The 16785-nt window shown below is 43.7% G+C and overlaps 2 protein-coding genes across 4 annotated transcripts in view; one reads left to right on the top strand and one right to left on the bottom strand.

Annotated features, from left to right (window-relative positions):
• The window catches only part of LOC128702716 (SKI family transcriptional corepressor 2-like), a 37647-nt gene extending 34060 nt beyond the window's left edge, over positions 1-3587 (bottom strand). For 2 of the 3 annotated variants that reach the window (XM_070102002.1, XM_053797134.2), the window contains exon 1: positions 3469-3568. The gene's annotated coding sequence lies outside the window, so the exon portion shown is untranslated. Of the gene's footprint in view, positions 1-3468 lie in introns of all 3 variants that reach the window. The other variant, XM_053797133.2, reaches the window with a different exon arrangement.
• LOC128702715 (uncharacterized) overlaps positions 2231-16785 on the top strand; it is a 43007-nt gene continuing 28452 nt past the window's right edge. The window contains exons 1-6 of the mRNA XM_070102003.1: positions 2231-4402; positions 6910-7014; positions 9357-9592; positions 13655-13804; positions 15182-15373; positions 16129-16284. Coding sequence (XP_069958104.1) covers positions 4372-4402; positions 6910-7014; positions 9357-9592; positions 13655-13804; positions 15182-15373; positions 16129-16284 — 870 coding nt within the window. The 5' untranslated portion in view covers positions 2231-4371. The remainder of the gene's footprint in view (positions 4403-6909; positions 7015-9356; positions 9593-13654; positions 13805-15181; positions 15374-16128; positions 16285-16785) is intronic.

Below are 16785 nucleotides of genomic sequence, written 5' to 3'. Positions count from 1 at the left end.
TGGTATTCTTCACTGTTTACCAGATTTCTGGTAGTCAGGCTGTCTCCATTAATTTTTTGTATACCCTTGCTAATGGTCATCAGTTACATCTACTGTGTGTGATGTGTGCCCGCCTCTCAGGGACTTCCCTACACCTTCTGTCACAAGGCTGGGGTTCAAGACCACGTGGCCAGTTCTATTTCGGTTTGGTTTACGATAATGTGATCATGACTCACGAAATCGTAATGACACGATTGCAAACAAACCATACCCCCGGCCGGGATTGAACCCGCGGTCATAGAGTCTCAAAACTCCAGCCCGTCGCGTTAGCCACTAGACCAGCTAGCCACAATAAGATTCATCCAACTAGGTATATTTCTACACCATAGGAAGGTTAGCACAGGCACCAGTGACCACAAATGCAAGTTTTTACAGACGAATCTCCAGCTAGCGTGGCCGTGACGAACTCTAGCTCAAGTCCCTTCACTGCCGGGGCTGGAGTTTTGAGACTCTCTGACCGCGGGTTCAATCCCGGCCGGGGTATGGTTTATAATGTGATCAGTTTTATTTCCGCGTGGTTTATAGGTGTTGATGCATGCTTGGTGGGTGAATATATAGGTCAAGTATTGTGGTATGTGAGCTTTGTCAGCAGAGGGAATGTCGATACTGCATTTCAGCACCATGTATGACTGCTTTAGTGGTAACACACACACACACACACACACACACACACACACACACACACACACACACATCATGGAGTGTAAGCGTGAAAAACGTTAAATATTTAAAGTGTTTGTAGGATAGAGGTTACGAGAGAGATGAGGTGGGATAAGGAGGGGAAGGAATACTAGCGAGGGGAAAGGAAGAGGTAAATTAATGAGGGGAAATAATATGAGCATCTAGAAGGAATACTTCAGTCAAGAGAATTATTCCTTCACAGAACATCTGGGCAGTGTAGAGATAATCATATTTAACAGTGTAGCTCTAATTCCTTACATCAAGAGACCTACATCAGCATTAAGAACCCTTCACCAACATCAAGGGTCCTTAACTAACATCACGAACCCTTCACCAAATATGAAGATACCTTCACTAGCATCAAAAGCCCTTCATCAACATCAAAAGCCCTTCATCAACATCAAGGCGCTCCCCCCACCCTTTGGAAGGTCAAACAATGGCACAGTCGACCGAGCTATTTCTTACATGAGAAGCAGCGGCCAAAAGTGTAAACAAGAGACATAATTAAGTTTGCATGTGATTGCTGGTGCAGCCAAGCCATATGACTGGCGTTGCTTACTCCGTTGTTCCAAGTAGAACCCCAGTGTCTGGTCCAGAGTGATACATGGTGTCAACTTGAACACACAAGCTAACAACCCTCATGGCTGACCGACAGGCAACATAGTTTCCATTAACGGGGAGAAATCGGAATGGGGACCTACCTAGCATGGGCCATTAGGCTTGCCTCAGTGTTCCTTCTTTCCTGTGCTCTTACGTTGTAAGTCGACTTAGAAAGTCGACATCTGCTGACTGTAGGAGCAGGTCACTCAGCTCTGTATGTCGTTGGTTGCAATCTTTGCAAGGTTCCTTGATGTTGGTGAGGGGCTCTTGATTTAGGGAATTGGATCTGTGCTCCAGTTCCCCAAATTAAGCCTGAATGCCTTCCACATCCCCCCCCAGGCGCTGTATAATCCTCCGGGTTTAGCGTTTCCCCCTTGATTATAATAATAATATTCTTTTTTTTTTTGCGAGATTAGGTGGGTGAAAAGTGAGTTAATCATGGTACACTGGTTTCGAAAAAATATTTATTAATATAAGTAAAGTTGTTGACAGAAACGTATAAATTGATGAGCATAATGAGTTGGGATACAGGAACAAAGGCCACTGTGGTATTTCCCGTTTATTTTCTTATAAAAACGTAGAATAACGTTGATGGAAACTAATAAGTCACCATAAAGCCTCAGCTGATGGGGATTTATTTGATTCATAAAAAGATATTCCAAATTGTTGATACGTGCATTCCAAAATTTACCATAAATGGGGAGAGAAAACTGGTAAGATTAGGTCAAGTTTAATTACCCAGGTTAACCCACGAAAACCAAGCAGTGTGGCTTATTTTCTTTCGGTCTTTCTTACTACCCCTAAAATGCCAAATGAACAGGGACAGCAGACGTAGGGAGACTTGCTCTTACCCAGGTGCTTTCGATTGTGAGCCGAACGCTATATACTGCTAAGCTAATAGGAAGCCACAGAAGATGAGCGGACGTGAGAACAAGACTGACACCAGCAGCTGGGCAGTTACTAGGCTGCGACCTCCACCACCTGTGTAATCCATTTCTCACTTGACAAGATCGCATTCACCACCACAATCTTCCTCTCCAACGTTGTTTTGGCCCCTTCAAGAGACATCTTACATAAATAAGTGTATCTGAAACTAAGTGGAGAAAAGGTATCATGTGAGAAGAAATGAAGGAGTAGCAGAAACTTAAGTGGAAAAGCTATCGTGAAATGAAAATGAAAATGTTATTTAGGCTCTCTCTGACATACAAGTGCTTATCCGTAAGGTCCATGTTTACTACTGATAACTGGTGCATTTCCTCGTTGGTGCTTCTATCACAGTTATAACTTATTTGTAGACGTTTCGCCCGGAGGAGGGGGGTATCAACCAGAACTGCTGTGTGTTGAATCCCTTACCTAACTCCAAAAAGGGCTTTCTTGCTTTCTTCTCTCCGAGCGTTATCAAAAACAGGAGCCGCAGACAGCAGCCATCCTCAGGATCAAAGACATTGTCTAAAGCTTCATTGTAAGTCTTATATGAACTATCTCACAACCTAGTTACACACCCAAGTGAAGCTCCCTCTGATCTATGGTGAAATTATTTGTGTGGCGATTAGCGGACACAAATTTTAGAATAAGCTTTTACTAGGACAGCGTTTAGCTTTGTGTAGAACGAAACATCGTTAGTAACTCCCATTTTCTTGGTAACTACTAAGATAATGAGAAGTGGATGGTTAGTTAATTTGTTTTTAAGCCTGTTGACTACACGAGGGTCATTAAAGCTACATGTAACCTGTTCACCAGCCAAAAATACTACAATCCCTAAAATAGGGATGTCTCAGTATATATACACTGAGAGACATCCCTCAGTACATATATCCTGTCTGTGGAGCGTCGGGAACTTGAGGGCTTTGAAACCACTAGGATAAAGAAAAACTCTTGGAATCATTGGTGGTAATACGTGAATGATCGAAATTGACGGATATTACAGTACTAGAACCTATAGTCAGAAAAAATGAGGATCACAAAAATATCGACGGGCTGGAGTTTTGAGACTATGACCGCGGGTTCAATCCCGGCCGGGGGTATGGTTTGTTTGCAATCGTGTCATTACGATTTCTTGAGTCATAATTATTAATCACAAGGACTCAAGAATTCAGCCGAATGTTCAAAGTTTCTTAATGCTAAAAGCTAAGCACCCAGCATTCTTACCTTAGACGCAAGAAGGAAGCTAAACAACCAATCATTCTTGCCAGGGAAGCTCCTCACTGTGCAAACTTTAAATCAGACTGGCCTAGCTAGGCAACCTTTCATGCGCGTCACACATGAAGAAGTACAAGTGAGGGTAAGTGTGTCTTAGTGGAGCCTAAGGTGTGGTGGGAGGATGTGACTCACGTCTTGGACAAGAAAATCTTCGGCTTCTTTCTGCAGGTTGTCACAGCGGTAGGAAGATCACGAGCCTCGGGAGACCCTCTCAGGGACCATTACAGCCTCGTCAGTTTGCAAAATTAACACCCTATATGAAATCGAAGGGATGAACACAGGACATTTACCCACTAGAAAAATGTGACTGGGATTATTAGTACAGAATGGGACACCAGCTACGTAATATAGTGACTCTTATTTATTCTAAATCACTGTAACCAAAATGCTACTTGACGGAAAATATAATTTTTAAGAGTGCTTATTGACACTTTAACCTTGAAGAGAACAGAATCATTTAAACTTTGGCTAGAAAAATAATTCACTTAACAAATGAAGACTGAAAAAACCCTGTAATTGATAACTCTTATTCAGTATTGGAATAATTCTTTCGTGCATAGTTTTTAAAAAAAAAGTCTAGTGTATTATGTAGAGATATAGATGAAATATTTCATAAAGTAAGCTGAAAAAAATAGAAAATACGCAACATTGTGAGAGATAGAAATGATAAAAAGAGAAAGTAGAAAGTGTCTGAAGGAGAGATTCAGTGAGGGAAAAAAAGATGAAAAAGAGAGAGAGAAAACTAGGAGGGCCTGACGACCCATGTCGGGGAGGAAGGTAGTGTGGTCGTACCTTGTTTCTACGACTCCAGAAGGACCCCCAGAGGGAAGCAACGACCTGTAATACGACTAGATGGCGGCTCTTACTAAAACGACCCGCCGAGGTGAATCTTAATGACTCACAACAACACCGTAATATCTATTCATTGTACTTGTCACCCTGATTTGTAATAGACGTATTAATATAGATTTCTAAAACATTAATAGATTTGTAATAGATTTATTTATTAAACTTTTAGAGTTATCATGTCCTTGACGTTCAGACACAAGATTTTTCCATATGGCCTTTGTCTTAGTGCTTCATGTAGGTTCCAGTGTTATGTTGTTGATCTACTCTTGCTTGGTGGTGAGGTTTTGATCTACTTTTGTTTGGTGGTGAGGTTTTGATCTACTTTTGTTTGGTGGTGAGGTTTTGATCTACTTTTGTTTGGTGGTGAGGTTTTGATCTACTTTTGTTTGGTGGTGAGCTCTTGATCTACTTTTGTTTGGTGGTGGGGTTAAATCACTGCTACTACAACTTTGGGTCCCTAAGTCTTAGTTTTTGGGTTTAAAGCCTAAATATTACTCGATTCCCGAGGATTATTAAGGCTTCACGTAATATTTTCACCACCAGACAAAAATACTTAATTCCTAAGATAGGGGTTAAAGTGTCATATATACGCTGAGAGACACCTCTCGGTGTATCCCGACCCATTCTTAATGACACCTGCTGTGTCCTCTGCTGTGTCCTCTGCTGTGTCCTCTGCTTATTTCTGTTGGTCCCCCTCTCTTCTAAACTCCACTGGTTTGTGATTAGAGGTACAAGTCCTCTCTTCCCTGTTTTCTTTCTTTCCTCGTTTGGTATAAAAATGGGAATATGTCATTTGTTTTCATTTCAGCTGTCTTTGTGATAGCTACGACAGTTCCCAGCAGAGCTGGAGTTACTATCACTCGGGAATTACCATCTATCAGGATTATCTATCCCATTCACATGAAAAATGGAATTTTTGATGGAGATATCTCCACCATACCAGGGCCAGAGGAAGAAAAAATATACATAAGAGACAGAGGAAAGATAGGAAGGATTGGATGGGGAGTGAAAGAGGAATATGGATGTCATAATATAGGTTAAGTTAGGTTAGGTTATGCTAAGACGCGGGTCTTAGCATAATATAGAAGTATCTTGCTGTATCCTGGGTACGCTCCTCAACTCTGAGGAGCTGGATGAGATTTTCGCCATGTATATAACCTGTGACAAACACGTAGCAATGTGTCCTTGAAATGTACCCCTTAAACCTCATATACTGTATATGCCATCTTTGTAGCAGCAATGTATCTTTTAAGTTTTGTGTGCCATATTATGTAATCAAATATACCTATTGGTAGATATAAGATGGAGTCTACCTGGTACCTGGAAGTAGACCTCGTTTTTTTTTGTCTTTTACCAATAGGTACATTTAATTACATAATATGGTACACAAGTCTTAAAAGATACATTACTGGTGGTAGGGGAAGTGGAATATTCAAATGGCTTCAGGAAGAAATCCAAATATTTTTCCTCGAAGTCTTTTTATCCACTTCTCCGAGGCTACAGGTCCCACAGTTTGCACTAGAGGTGTATGTCAGTACGTGTTTACTTCAGTGTGCCTACTAGGAGGTGGTGGGGGGGGGTGAGCCTTGAGAAGCCTCTGGAAACTTAATGTTCCTTATGACTTAAGAAATCGTAATGACACGATTACAAATAAACCATACCCCCGGCCGGGATTGAACCCGCGGTCATAGAGTCTCAAAACTCCAGCCCGTCGCGTTAGCCACTAGACCAGCTAGCCACAATAAGATTCATCCAACTAGGTATATTTCTACACCATAGGAAGGTTAGCACAGGCACCTCTGTGACCACAAATGCAAGTTTTTACAGACGAATCTCCAGCTAGCGTGGCCGTGACGAACTCTAGAAATATACCTAGTTGGATGAATCTTATTGTGGCTAGCTGGTCTAGTGGCTAACGCGACGGGCTGGAGTTTTGAGACTCTATGACCGCGGGTTCAATCCCGGCCGGGGGTATGGTTTAATGTTCCTTATTCTTGCTGCCCCCTCCCCCTCCCCCTCTATTTTTCTCCTGTCTGACGACTGTTTTTACGTGCTCCCTGAACTGTTCTCTCAATTTCTATTTCCACACTGTACTCAGCTGTATGTGGTTGCAGGGATCAAGTCCTAGCTCCTGGCCCCGCATCTTAATTTGCTAGTTGCTAGATTTTGTGTGTGTGTACTCAGTTATATGTGGTTGGAGGGGTTGATTCATAGCTTCTGGCCCCGCCACTTCGCCTACCTCCACTATTTCACCCTCCAGATTATTCCACTTACTGACAACTCTAAGGCTAAATAAATACTTCCTAACATCCCTGTGACTCATGAGTGTGTGACTATACGCACTGCTGTTCCCAGCCATTTCAAATTATTTCTTTATGAAAGGCTCTTGATTCAAGGAATTGGAGCTATTCTCCCCTTGGATGCAATCTGATTACGTCCCATTCCCTGGGTGCTGTATGACCTCTATGGGTTTACCGCTTCCCCATGAGTAAAATATTAATTTCATCGCATGCTGAGCTCTGGTTCCGGTCTTCTCCACAGGGTGGGTATGGTGGGCGTGGGCATGGTGGATATGGTCGTGTTGGGTATCAGTGTGGGCGCACCTTCTCCCATACCTGGCCCTTGCATGGATGTACTTCAGAACAGGTAAGTCCTTTCACAATCGAAAGTACCTGGGGTCGAACCCTGGGAGAGGTGGGACGTACGGGTAAGTCTCGTAATACCTGTTGTCCCTTTCACCTAGCAGTAAATAGGTACCTGAGTGTTAGGCTTCTTACACCTGCTGCTACTGTACACCTAGCAGGAAATATGTACCTGGGTGTTACTCATCTGTTTGTGGGTAGCATCCTGGTGGAGGAAGGTGTACGATGGTAATAAGCCACACTACTTGGCTTTCCTGGGTTATCCTGGGCTATTAGCTCCCTGGGATTGATATTACCAGTATTATCCCCTGTGATAGTTCCCTCCTGCCGAAGTCTCTTGCTGGTACCCTCGAAGATTTCTTTCATATACAGCTTAACGTACAAGATAACAACTGTTATCTCATCTCACCTCATCTACACGCTAAGAGCTGTTATCTTATTAGCATTAACAGTAATAACAGCACTATCACTTATGACAACACACACACACACACAAGGTACGATAAGGCTCTTGGAGCAGGGAGTGGACCTAGTAGTGCTTAGCGATGAAGCGGGGAAAGGAGCTGTGCCTCGACCCCTGCAACCATAGATAGATGAGCACACACACACACACACACACACACACACACACACACACACACACACACACACACACACACACACACACACACACACACAGGGAGGAGAGGGAGCAGAGGCGCTATGTGTACCCCTAACAACAATATTCAATACATCTATCGAAACAGGGAGATTGCCTGAGGCATGGAAGACAGCAAATGTAGTCCCAATCTTTAAAAAAGGAGACAGACATGAAGCATTAAACTACAGTCCAGTGTCACTGACATGTATAGTATGCAAAATCATGGAGAAGATTATCAGGAGAAGAGTGGTGGAACACCTAGAAAGGAACGATCTCATCAACAGCAGCCAACATGGTTTCAGGGACGGGAAATCCTGTGTCACAAACCTACTGGAGTTCTATGACATGGTGACAGCAGTAAGACAAGAGAGAGAGGGGTGGGTGGATTGCATTTTCTTGGACTGCAAGAAGGCGTTTGACACAGTTCCACACAAGAGATTAGTGCAAAAACTGGAGGACCAAGCAGGGATAACAGGGAAGGCACTACATTGGATCAGGGAATACTTGTCAGGAAGACAGCAGCGAGTCATGGTACGTGGCGAGGTGTCAGAGTGGGCACCTGTGACCAGCGGGGTCCCACAGGGGTCAGTCCTAGGACCAGTGCTGTTTCTGGTATTTGTGAACGACATGACGGAAGGAATAGACTCCGAAGTGTCCCTGTTTGCAGATGACGTGAAGTTGATGAGAAGAATTCATTCGATCGAAGACCAGGCAGAACTACAAAGGGATCTGGACAGGCTGCAGACCTGGTCCAGCAACTGGCTCCTGGAGTTCAATCCCACCAAGTGCAAAGTCATGAGGATTGGGGAAGGGCAAAGAAGACCGCAGACGGAGTACAGTCTAGGGGGCCAGAGACTACAAACATCACTCAAGGAAAAAGATCTTGGGGTGAGTATAACACTAGGCACATCTCCTGAAGCACACATCAACCAAATAACTATCGCAGCATATGGGCGCCTGGCAAACCTCAGAACAGCATTCCGACATCTTAATAAGGAATCGTTCAGGACCCTGTACACCGTGTACGTTAGGCCCATATTGGAGTATGCGGCACCAGTTTGGAACCCACACCTAGCCAAGCATGTAAAGAAACTAGAGAAAGTGCAAAGGTTTGCAACAAGACTAGTCCCAGAGTTAAGAGGTATGTCCTATGAGGAGAGGTTAAGGGAAATAAATCTGACGACACTGGAGGACAGGAGAGATAGGGGGGACATGATAACGACTTACAAAATACTGAGAGGAATTGACAAGGTGGACAAAGACAGGATGTTCCAGAGACTGGACACAGCAACACGGGGACACAGTTGGAAGTTGAAGACACAGATGAATCAAAGGGATGTTAGGAAGTATTTCTTCAGCCACAGAGTAGTCAGGAAGTGGAATAGTTTGGGAAGCGATGTAGTGGAGGCAGGATCCATACATAGCTTTAAGCAGAGATACGATAAAGCTCATGGTTCAGGGAGAGTGACCTAGTAGCGACCAGTGAAGAGGCGGGGCCAGGAGCTTGGACTCGACCCCTGCAACCTCAACTAGGTAAGTACAACTAGGTGAGTACACACACACACACACACACACACACACACACACACACACACACACACACACACACACACACACACACACACACACTATAACGTTGTTTCTCACAGAATATCGTGTCTCGTCCTTCGACTTTCCTTCACCATTTTCCTGGTATCTTTATGCAGTCATTCCAGTATGGGAGAAGGACAGTGACCTGGTGCGCTGGTTAACGAAGAAAGTGCCCTCACGACCCGTGAGTGACCTGGACCACGACCTGGCAGACGGGGTGACCCTGTGTGGCTTGCTAGAGGCACTGGTGCCAGGTACCTGCCCCAGGCACGACCTCCTCCCAACAGACCAGCCTGAGGCTAACCTCTGCATCGCCTCCAGGCTTGCTAGTGATTTTCTTGGCGTCACACAGGTCAGTACATGGAAGTATGGTAGTGTAATGGAGTACAAGAACATGTGAGAGTAGATGGAGGTGTGTAGGAGGGTACGTGAGTATACATGCACCTGGAGAGTATCTACCTGGAGAGTATTCTGGGGATCAATGCCCCCACGGCCCGGTCCACGACCAGGCGTCCCAGTGGATCAGGGCCTGATCAACCAGGTTGTTACTGCTGGCCACATGTGGTCCAACATATGAACCACAGCCTAGCTGCACTCAGGTATTAATATATGTGAATATACAAGCACACACACACACACAAGAGGCGGGGCCAGGAGCTGAGTATCGACCCCTGCAACCACAAACAGGTGAGTACACACACACATGCCAACGAAGAGCCAGGGCCAGGAGCTATCAATCGACCCCTGCAACTTCAAATAGGTGAGTACATGCAGTTACACTTAGCATTACCCCTGAGTGAATCTGACGAAGGTGAAATAAAATACGAGAGGCCTCTGGGTGCTAGTTTCGAATACCTTGTAGAAGTAAACACGGCGGGAGATCCATCTGTAAAACTTGCATTTGTGGTCACAGTTGTGGCCTGTGCTAACCTCTCTATGGTGTATAAATATACCTAGTTGGATGAATCTTATTGTAGCCAGCTGGCCCAGTGGTTTACACGATGGCCTGGAGTTTTACGACTCACTAGCCACGAGTTCAATCCCCACCCGTACCGTGGCTTGTTTACAATAGCGTCATTACGATTTCGTGAGTCGGTATGAGAGAATTTCTGAATAAGTGCTGTACGTTTTAACAAGTTTGAGCAGAGAAGGTATGGTCCCGGCCCGGGTCTTTTCCACAAGGTAACCCGCCAACGTTTTAACAGTGTGACTCTGTAAATGGTCCACGTGGGAGCGAAACATCATCGTAAGCTCCTCCTCTGTGTGCGGGTTATTTCTGTATTGTTCAACTCAGGGTATTGTGTCCTTTGGCTCCTCTGGTGAGTATATTAAGTCAACTCACTTGCTAACTTTCATGTTAATTTTGTAATTAACGAAAATAAGGCCATAATACCATGACTGGAACAAAACACAAATGACCCGCACATAGGAGAGAGGAGCTCACCACGACGTTTCGCTCCGACTGACCATTTACAGTCTCCCTGCGGGTTAATTATGTTTTGTAATCAATTCTTAGTCTGTGTACTGATAGTTTGTTTTTGTGTGTTGGGTGAGCAGTAAGGGGTGTTGGGGTGATGGTAAGGGGTGTTGGGGTGATGGTGTGGAGGTGATGGTGAGGGGGTGATGGTGAGGGGGGTAATGGGGTGAGGGGGAGACTGTCTTTTGTTATGGAAGCACTTCAGGGTTGGCAAGTGTGTATACATAATAACCTACTGATCTTGTTAGGTCACGTGGCACCTCTTTTCTCCTCTTCCTCTTTCTTCTCCTCCTCTTTCTCCTCCTCCTCTTCCTCCTTCTCCTCTTTCTCCTCCTCCTCCTCCTGGCCCTTAAATGATTCACTTTTAACACATTATGGGCAAGCAACTCGCCCAAGACTTATCATTCTCATTCCTGGATAAGCAAATGATGTTATCAGAGTCTACCCTTCACTTAGTGTTATCACAGTCTACCCTTCACTTAGTGTTATCACAGTCTACCCTTCACTTAGTGTTATCACAGTCTACCCTTCACTTAGTGTTATCACAGTCTACCCTTCACTTAGTGTTATCACAACCTACCCTTCACTTAGTGTTATCACAGTCTACCCTTCACTTAGTGTTATCACAACCTACCCTTCACTTAGTGTTATCACAGTCTACCCTTCACTTAGTGTTATCACAGTCTACCCTTCACTTAGTGTTATCACAGTCTACCCTTCACTTAGTGTTATCACAGTCTACCCTTCACTTAGTGTTATCACAGTCTACCCTTCACTTAGTGTTATCACACCATACCCTTCACTTAGTGTTATCACAGTCTACCCTTCACTTAGTGTTATCACAGCCTACCCTTCACTTAGTGTTATCACAGCCTACCCTTCACTTAGTGTTATCACAGTCTACCCTTCACTTAGTGTTATCAGAGTCTACCCTTCACTTAGTGTTATCACAGTCTACCCTTCACTTAGTGTTATCACAGTCTACCCTTCACTTAGTGTTATCACAGTCTACCCTTCACTTAGTATTATCACAGTCTACCCTTCACTTAGTGTTATCACAGTCTACCCTTCACTTAGTGTTATCACAGTCTACCCTTCACTTAGTGTTATCACAGTCTACCCTTCACTTAGTGTTATCACAGTCTACCCTTCACTTAGTGTTATCAGAGTCTACCCTTCACTTAGTGTTATCACAGTCTACCCTTCACTTAGTGTTATCACAGTCTACCCTTCACTTAGTGTTATCACAGTCTACCCTTCACTTAGTGTTATCACAGTCTACCCTTCACTTAGTGTTATCACAACCTACCCTTCACTTAGTGTTATCACAGTCTACCCTTCACTTAGTGTTATCACAGTCTACCCTTCACTTAGTGTTATCACAACCTACCCTTCACTTAGTGTTATCACAACCTACCCTTCACTTAGTGTTATCACAGTCTACCCTTCACTTAGTGTTATCACAGTCTACCCTTCACTTAGTGTTATCACAGTCTACCCTTCACTTAGTGTTATCACAGTCTACCCTTCACTTAGTGCTATCACAACCTACCCTTCACTATAGTCTACCCTTCACTTAGTTATCACAGTCTACCCTTCACTTAGTGTTATCACAACCTACCCTTCACTTAGTCTACCCTTCACTGAGTGTTATCACAGTCTACCCTTCACTTAGTGTTATCACAGTCTACCCTTCACTTAGTGTTATCACAGTCTACCCTTCACTTAGTGTTATCACAGTCTACCCTTCACTTAGTGTTATCACAGTCTACCCTTCACTTAGTGTTATCACAGTCTATCCTTCACTTAGTGAGTCTACCCTTCACTTAGTGTTATCACAGTCTACCCTTCACTTAGTGTTATCACAGTCTACCCTTCACTTAGTGTTATCACAGTCTACCCTTCACTTAGTGTTATCACAGTCTACCCTTCACTTAGTGTTATCACAGTCTACCCTTCACTTAGTGTTATCACAGTCTACCCTTCACTTAGTGTTATCACAGTCTACCCTTCACTTAGTGTTATCACAGTCTACCCTTCACTTAGTGTTATCACAGTCTACCCTTCACTTAGTGTTATCACAGTCTACCCTTCACTTAGTGTTATCACAGCCTACCCTTCACTTAGTGTTATCACAGTCTACCCTTCACTTAGTGTTATCACAGTCTACCCTTCACTTAGTGTTATCACAGTCTACCCTTCACTTAGTGTTATCACAGTCTACCCTTCACTTAGTGTTATCACAGTCTACCCTTCACTTAGTGTTATCACAGTCTACCCTTCACTTAGTGTTATCACAGTCTACCCTTCACTTAGTGTTATCACAGCCTACCCTTCACTTAGTGTTATCACAGTCTACCCTTCACTTAGTGTTATCACAGTCTACCCTTCACTTAGTGTTATCACAGTCTACCCTTCACTTAGTGTTATCACAGCCTACCCTTCACTTAGTGTTATCACAGTCTACCCTTCACTTAGTGTTATCACAGTCTACCCTTCACTTAGTGTTATCACAGTCTACCCTTCACTTAGTGTTATCACAGTCTACCCTTCACTTAGTGTTATCACAGTCTACCCTTCACTTAGTGTTATCACAGTCTACCCTTCACTTAGTGTTATCACAGTCTACCCTTCACTTAGTGTTATCACAGTCTACCCTTCACTTAGTGTTATCACAGTCTACCCTTCACTTAGTGTTATCACAGCCTACCCTTCACTTAGTGTTATCACAGCCTACCCTTCACTTAGTGTTATCACAACCTACCCTTCACTTAGTGTTATCACAGCCTACCCTTCACTTAGTGTTATCACAGTCTACCCTTCACTTAGTGTTATCACAGTCTACCCTTCACTTAGTGTTATCACAGCCTACCCTTCACTTAGTGTTATCACAGCCTACCCTTCACTGGAGCGGTGTAGGACTGTTACTTCCCGCAGGACCTCGGTAAAGTTGGGGATGGTGCAGGAGGACGGGCGGTGCTGGTGCAGTTCCTACGAGGAATCAGGTACGCCGCCCTCAGGAGACAGGTGCTGGGTGGTCCACCTGTCACACCTCAGGCTGTCGCACAAACACTCGGCTCTCACCAGGTGCGTACAAGGGATTTTTGATTCGAGGAATCTGAGCTGCTCTCCCCTTGGGTTAAATCTGATTACCTCCCATTCCTCCCCCTCCAGGTTCTGTATAACCCTTACGGATTTACCGCTTTCATCATGAACATGATGATGTGAGAAGACTGTATTACTCTCTCTCTCTCTCTCTCTCTGTATATATATATATATATATATATATATATATATATATATATATATATATATATATATATATATATATATATATATATATATATATATATATATATATATATATATATTATGCAAAACAACCCCGGGGGGAGTTGAATGATAGTTCTAGGCCTTTCGTGTTGCAGAAATCAGTAAGAAATCCAGGAAGATCTTTCCCTTGAACTGATCTTATGTATGTATGACCCTTGTGGGTGTAGCACCTAGTTTTGATTGTAATAATAGTGACCTCACTAGTGACCTCACTGTATAAACAGAGAGTTGACCTAAATTTCTATTTTAGTGATTAGCGTATTATTGACTAGTAGTGAACAGTGCACAGTCTTTTAATTCAACTAACCGCCTTGACGTTAATCCATATTTTAGGAATTAAAGTATTCTAAACTGGTTGTGTACAGGTGACAAACAGCCTTAACGACCCTCGTGTAGTAGATAAACTTTAAGCCTAGCAAGTCAACAAGGCCTAATGGTAAATACATCAGAGTATTTCCTCAGTTTGAGGATGGTGTAGTAAGTGAAAGTGGTTGAGGAAGATGTCTCCACTGTTTTAATAGCACGTATGTTGGGGTCTCATGAGGCCAGGATAGTGTGTGATCGTGAGTACCTGAGAGGCAGGGCCAGGTGCTGAAACTCAACCCCAGTAACCATAACTAGGTGACTAGGGGTCTCATGACGCCAGGATAGTGTGTGATCGTGAGTACATGAGAGGCAGGGCCAGGTGCTGAAACTCAACCCCAGTAACCATAACTAGGTGACCACACACTAATGATCTCTATCTGCGACACTCCAGCCTTATCATACCTACTCTTGAAGCTGTTTGTTAAAACTTGCCTAGCCTGGGAGCGAGCTGCTGGGGCGATAGTCTACCTGTTGACTCCAGGTAGACTGTAGGTAGCCTACAGGTAGACTACGTAACCTACAGATAGACTGTAGGTAGCCTACAAGTAGACTAGGTAGCCAATAGGTAGACTAGGTAGACTGTAGGTAGCCTACAGGTAGACTGTAGGTAGGTAGGCTGTAAGTAGATAGACTGTAAGTAGGTAGATTGTAAGTAGGTAGATTGTAAGTAGGTAGATTGTAAGTAGGTAGGTCAGTTCCTTATCCGACTGGTTCATCTCTTCACACATCACTGAAGTTCCATAATTGCTGTTATTCTTGCTTCAGGTAATCGCCAGGGGAATGGGTCTTCAGATGGGTGTTGTGGGACGGAGGGCGAGGTTCACACTCTACCTTAGCAGTTCCTTGGAGCTCGATCTAGTAGTGGAGGTGAAGAACGACCGTAACGACTACTGTAGCCACCGCATCACCCACCGCTCGCCCTCCAGGTCGACATACGTTGCCAAGGACAACCTTAAGGTGAGTTTTCGCTTCTGGAGAGGGTGAGAGGCTCCTCCTTGAAGCTCATCATGGGGTGAGGAGGTCCTTAGGACCTGATCTTGAGGTGCACAATCAGGTTGGAACCTAATTATGTATTTTAATACAGGGAGTCCTCGCTTAACGTCCTTTCATTCAACGTCGTTTTGTTATAACGTTGATGAGAAAAAGAAATCAATTTATGGCCTGGAGTGAAAAATATGGAAAGACTTAAATATCTGGATGGAGGACATGCATCGACCTAACTTTTATATCAATTTCCTTCTTCACGGCTGTCTGTATTCATTTTTTATGATATATAGCGTGTTTGTTATGTAATTCTGAAAAACATGTGATACCTAAAATAATAAAAATGTCAATAATAAAGTAAATACATACATGACTTTATAGCGCCCCAGAGCGACATACTCCATAGTCATGGCGTTTGCAGCAATACTGCCTTCCCTCTCAGCTCTGCCTTTCCCTAGCAACTTAGCCTGTGGTAAAATTGGTTTCGTTATACGTCTTTTGCTTAAAGTCGCAGTTTCCAAGAACCTATCAACGACCTTAAGTGAGGACTTCCTGTATTATCTTGGGGTCCCTTCATCCTAAGTGTTGGTTCCTGGGAGCTGAAAATCGAGTTCTCGACACTCCTGACACTGAATGATCCACGTCTCAGGTGTTAGTAGTGTTGTCAGAGGGATCGACTTCTGAAACATAAGATCCATCTTTTCTTGCCTCCTGTGTGGCTGGTACAGGGTCGCCATAACATCCCGCTGGAGTATGAGCTGAGTGGCTGTGAGGTGCGTGTAGCGTGGGTCCCTCTCCAACATGCTCGACACTCCCTGGCTATCATCTGGCGAGGACAACACGTAGTGGGGTCTCCTTACAGCGTTCTCGTTGACGAGTCTCAGGTTAGTTACTCATGGAAATTTATTTTTAATTAGTCCCCCTTATAACTCATAATTACCTTCCCACTCTTCATGATGTTGTTGAGGGACTGATCATCTTTTAATTACCCTTATTACCACTTATACTCTGCCACCCTCCCACTTTTCACGACGTTTTTGGGACTGATCACCTAATTACCCTTATTACCACTTATACTCCAAGTGAGGTGCGAACCCTACGGGCTTAGTGCTTTTCCACTTTTCCAATCAACTTTATTATTACCACAGTGCTTCCCCAATCATAAAGAACAACAAATCACAACAACTTGGCTGGAACAACACACAAAAAGCAGTGTTTACGTGTATATCTACCTAAATCATATTTATGTAGTTAGTAATAGTTCCAAATAATTTATCTCTGGCATTGATTGAATTCTATAAATCCTCTTCATCGTAGGAGCGAGTATACTTACCTTATTGTATATGTTCTTGTAGCCTCTGAGAGAAAGAGGCTGTAGATGTAGA

Source organism: Cherax quadricarinatus, chromosome 79, assembly GCF_038502225.1.
Source record: "Cherax quadricarinatus isolate ZL_2023a chromosome 79, ASM3850222v1, whole genome shotgun sequence".
NCBI lineage: Eukaryota > Metazoa > Arthropoda > Malacostraca > Decapoda > Parastacidae > Cherax > Cherax quadricarinatus.
Note: the sequence above shows the minus strand (reverse complement) of the source record. Positions and strands in the feature narration are given on the sequence as shown.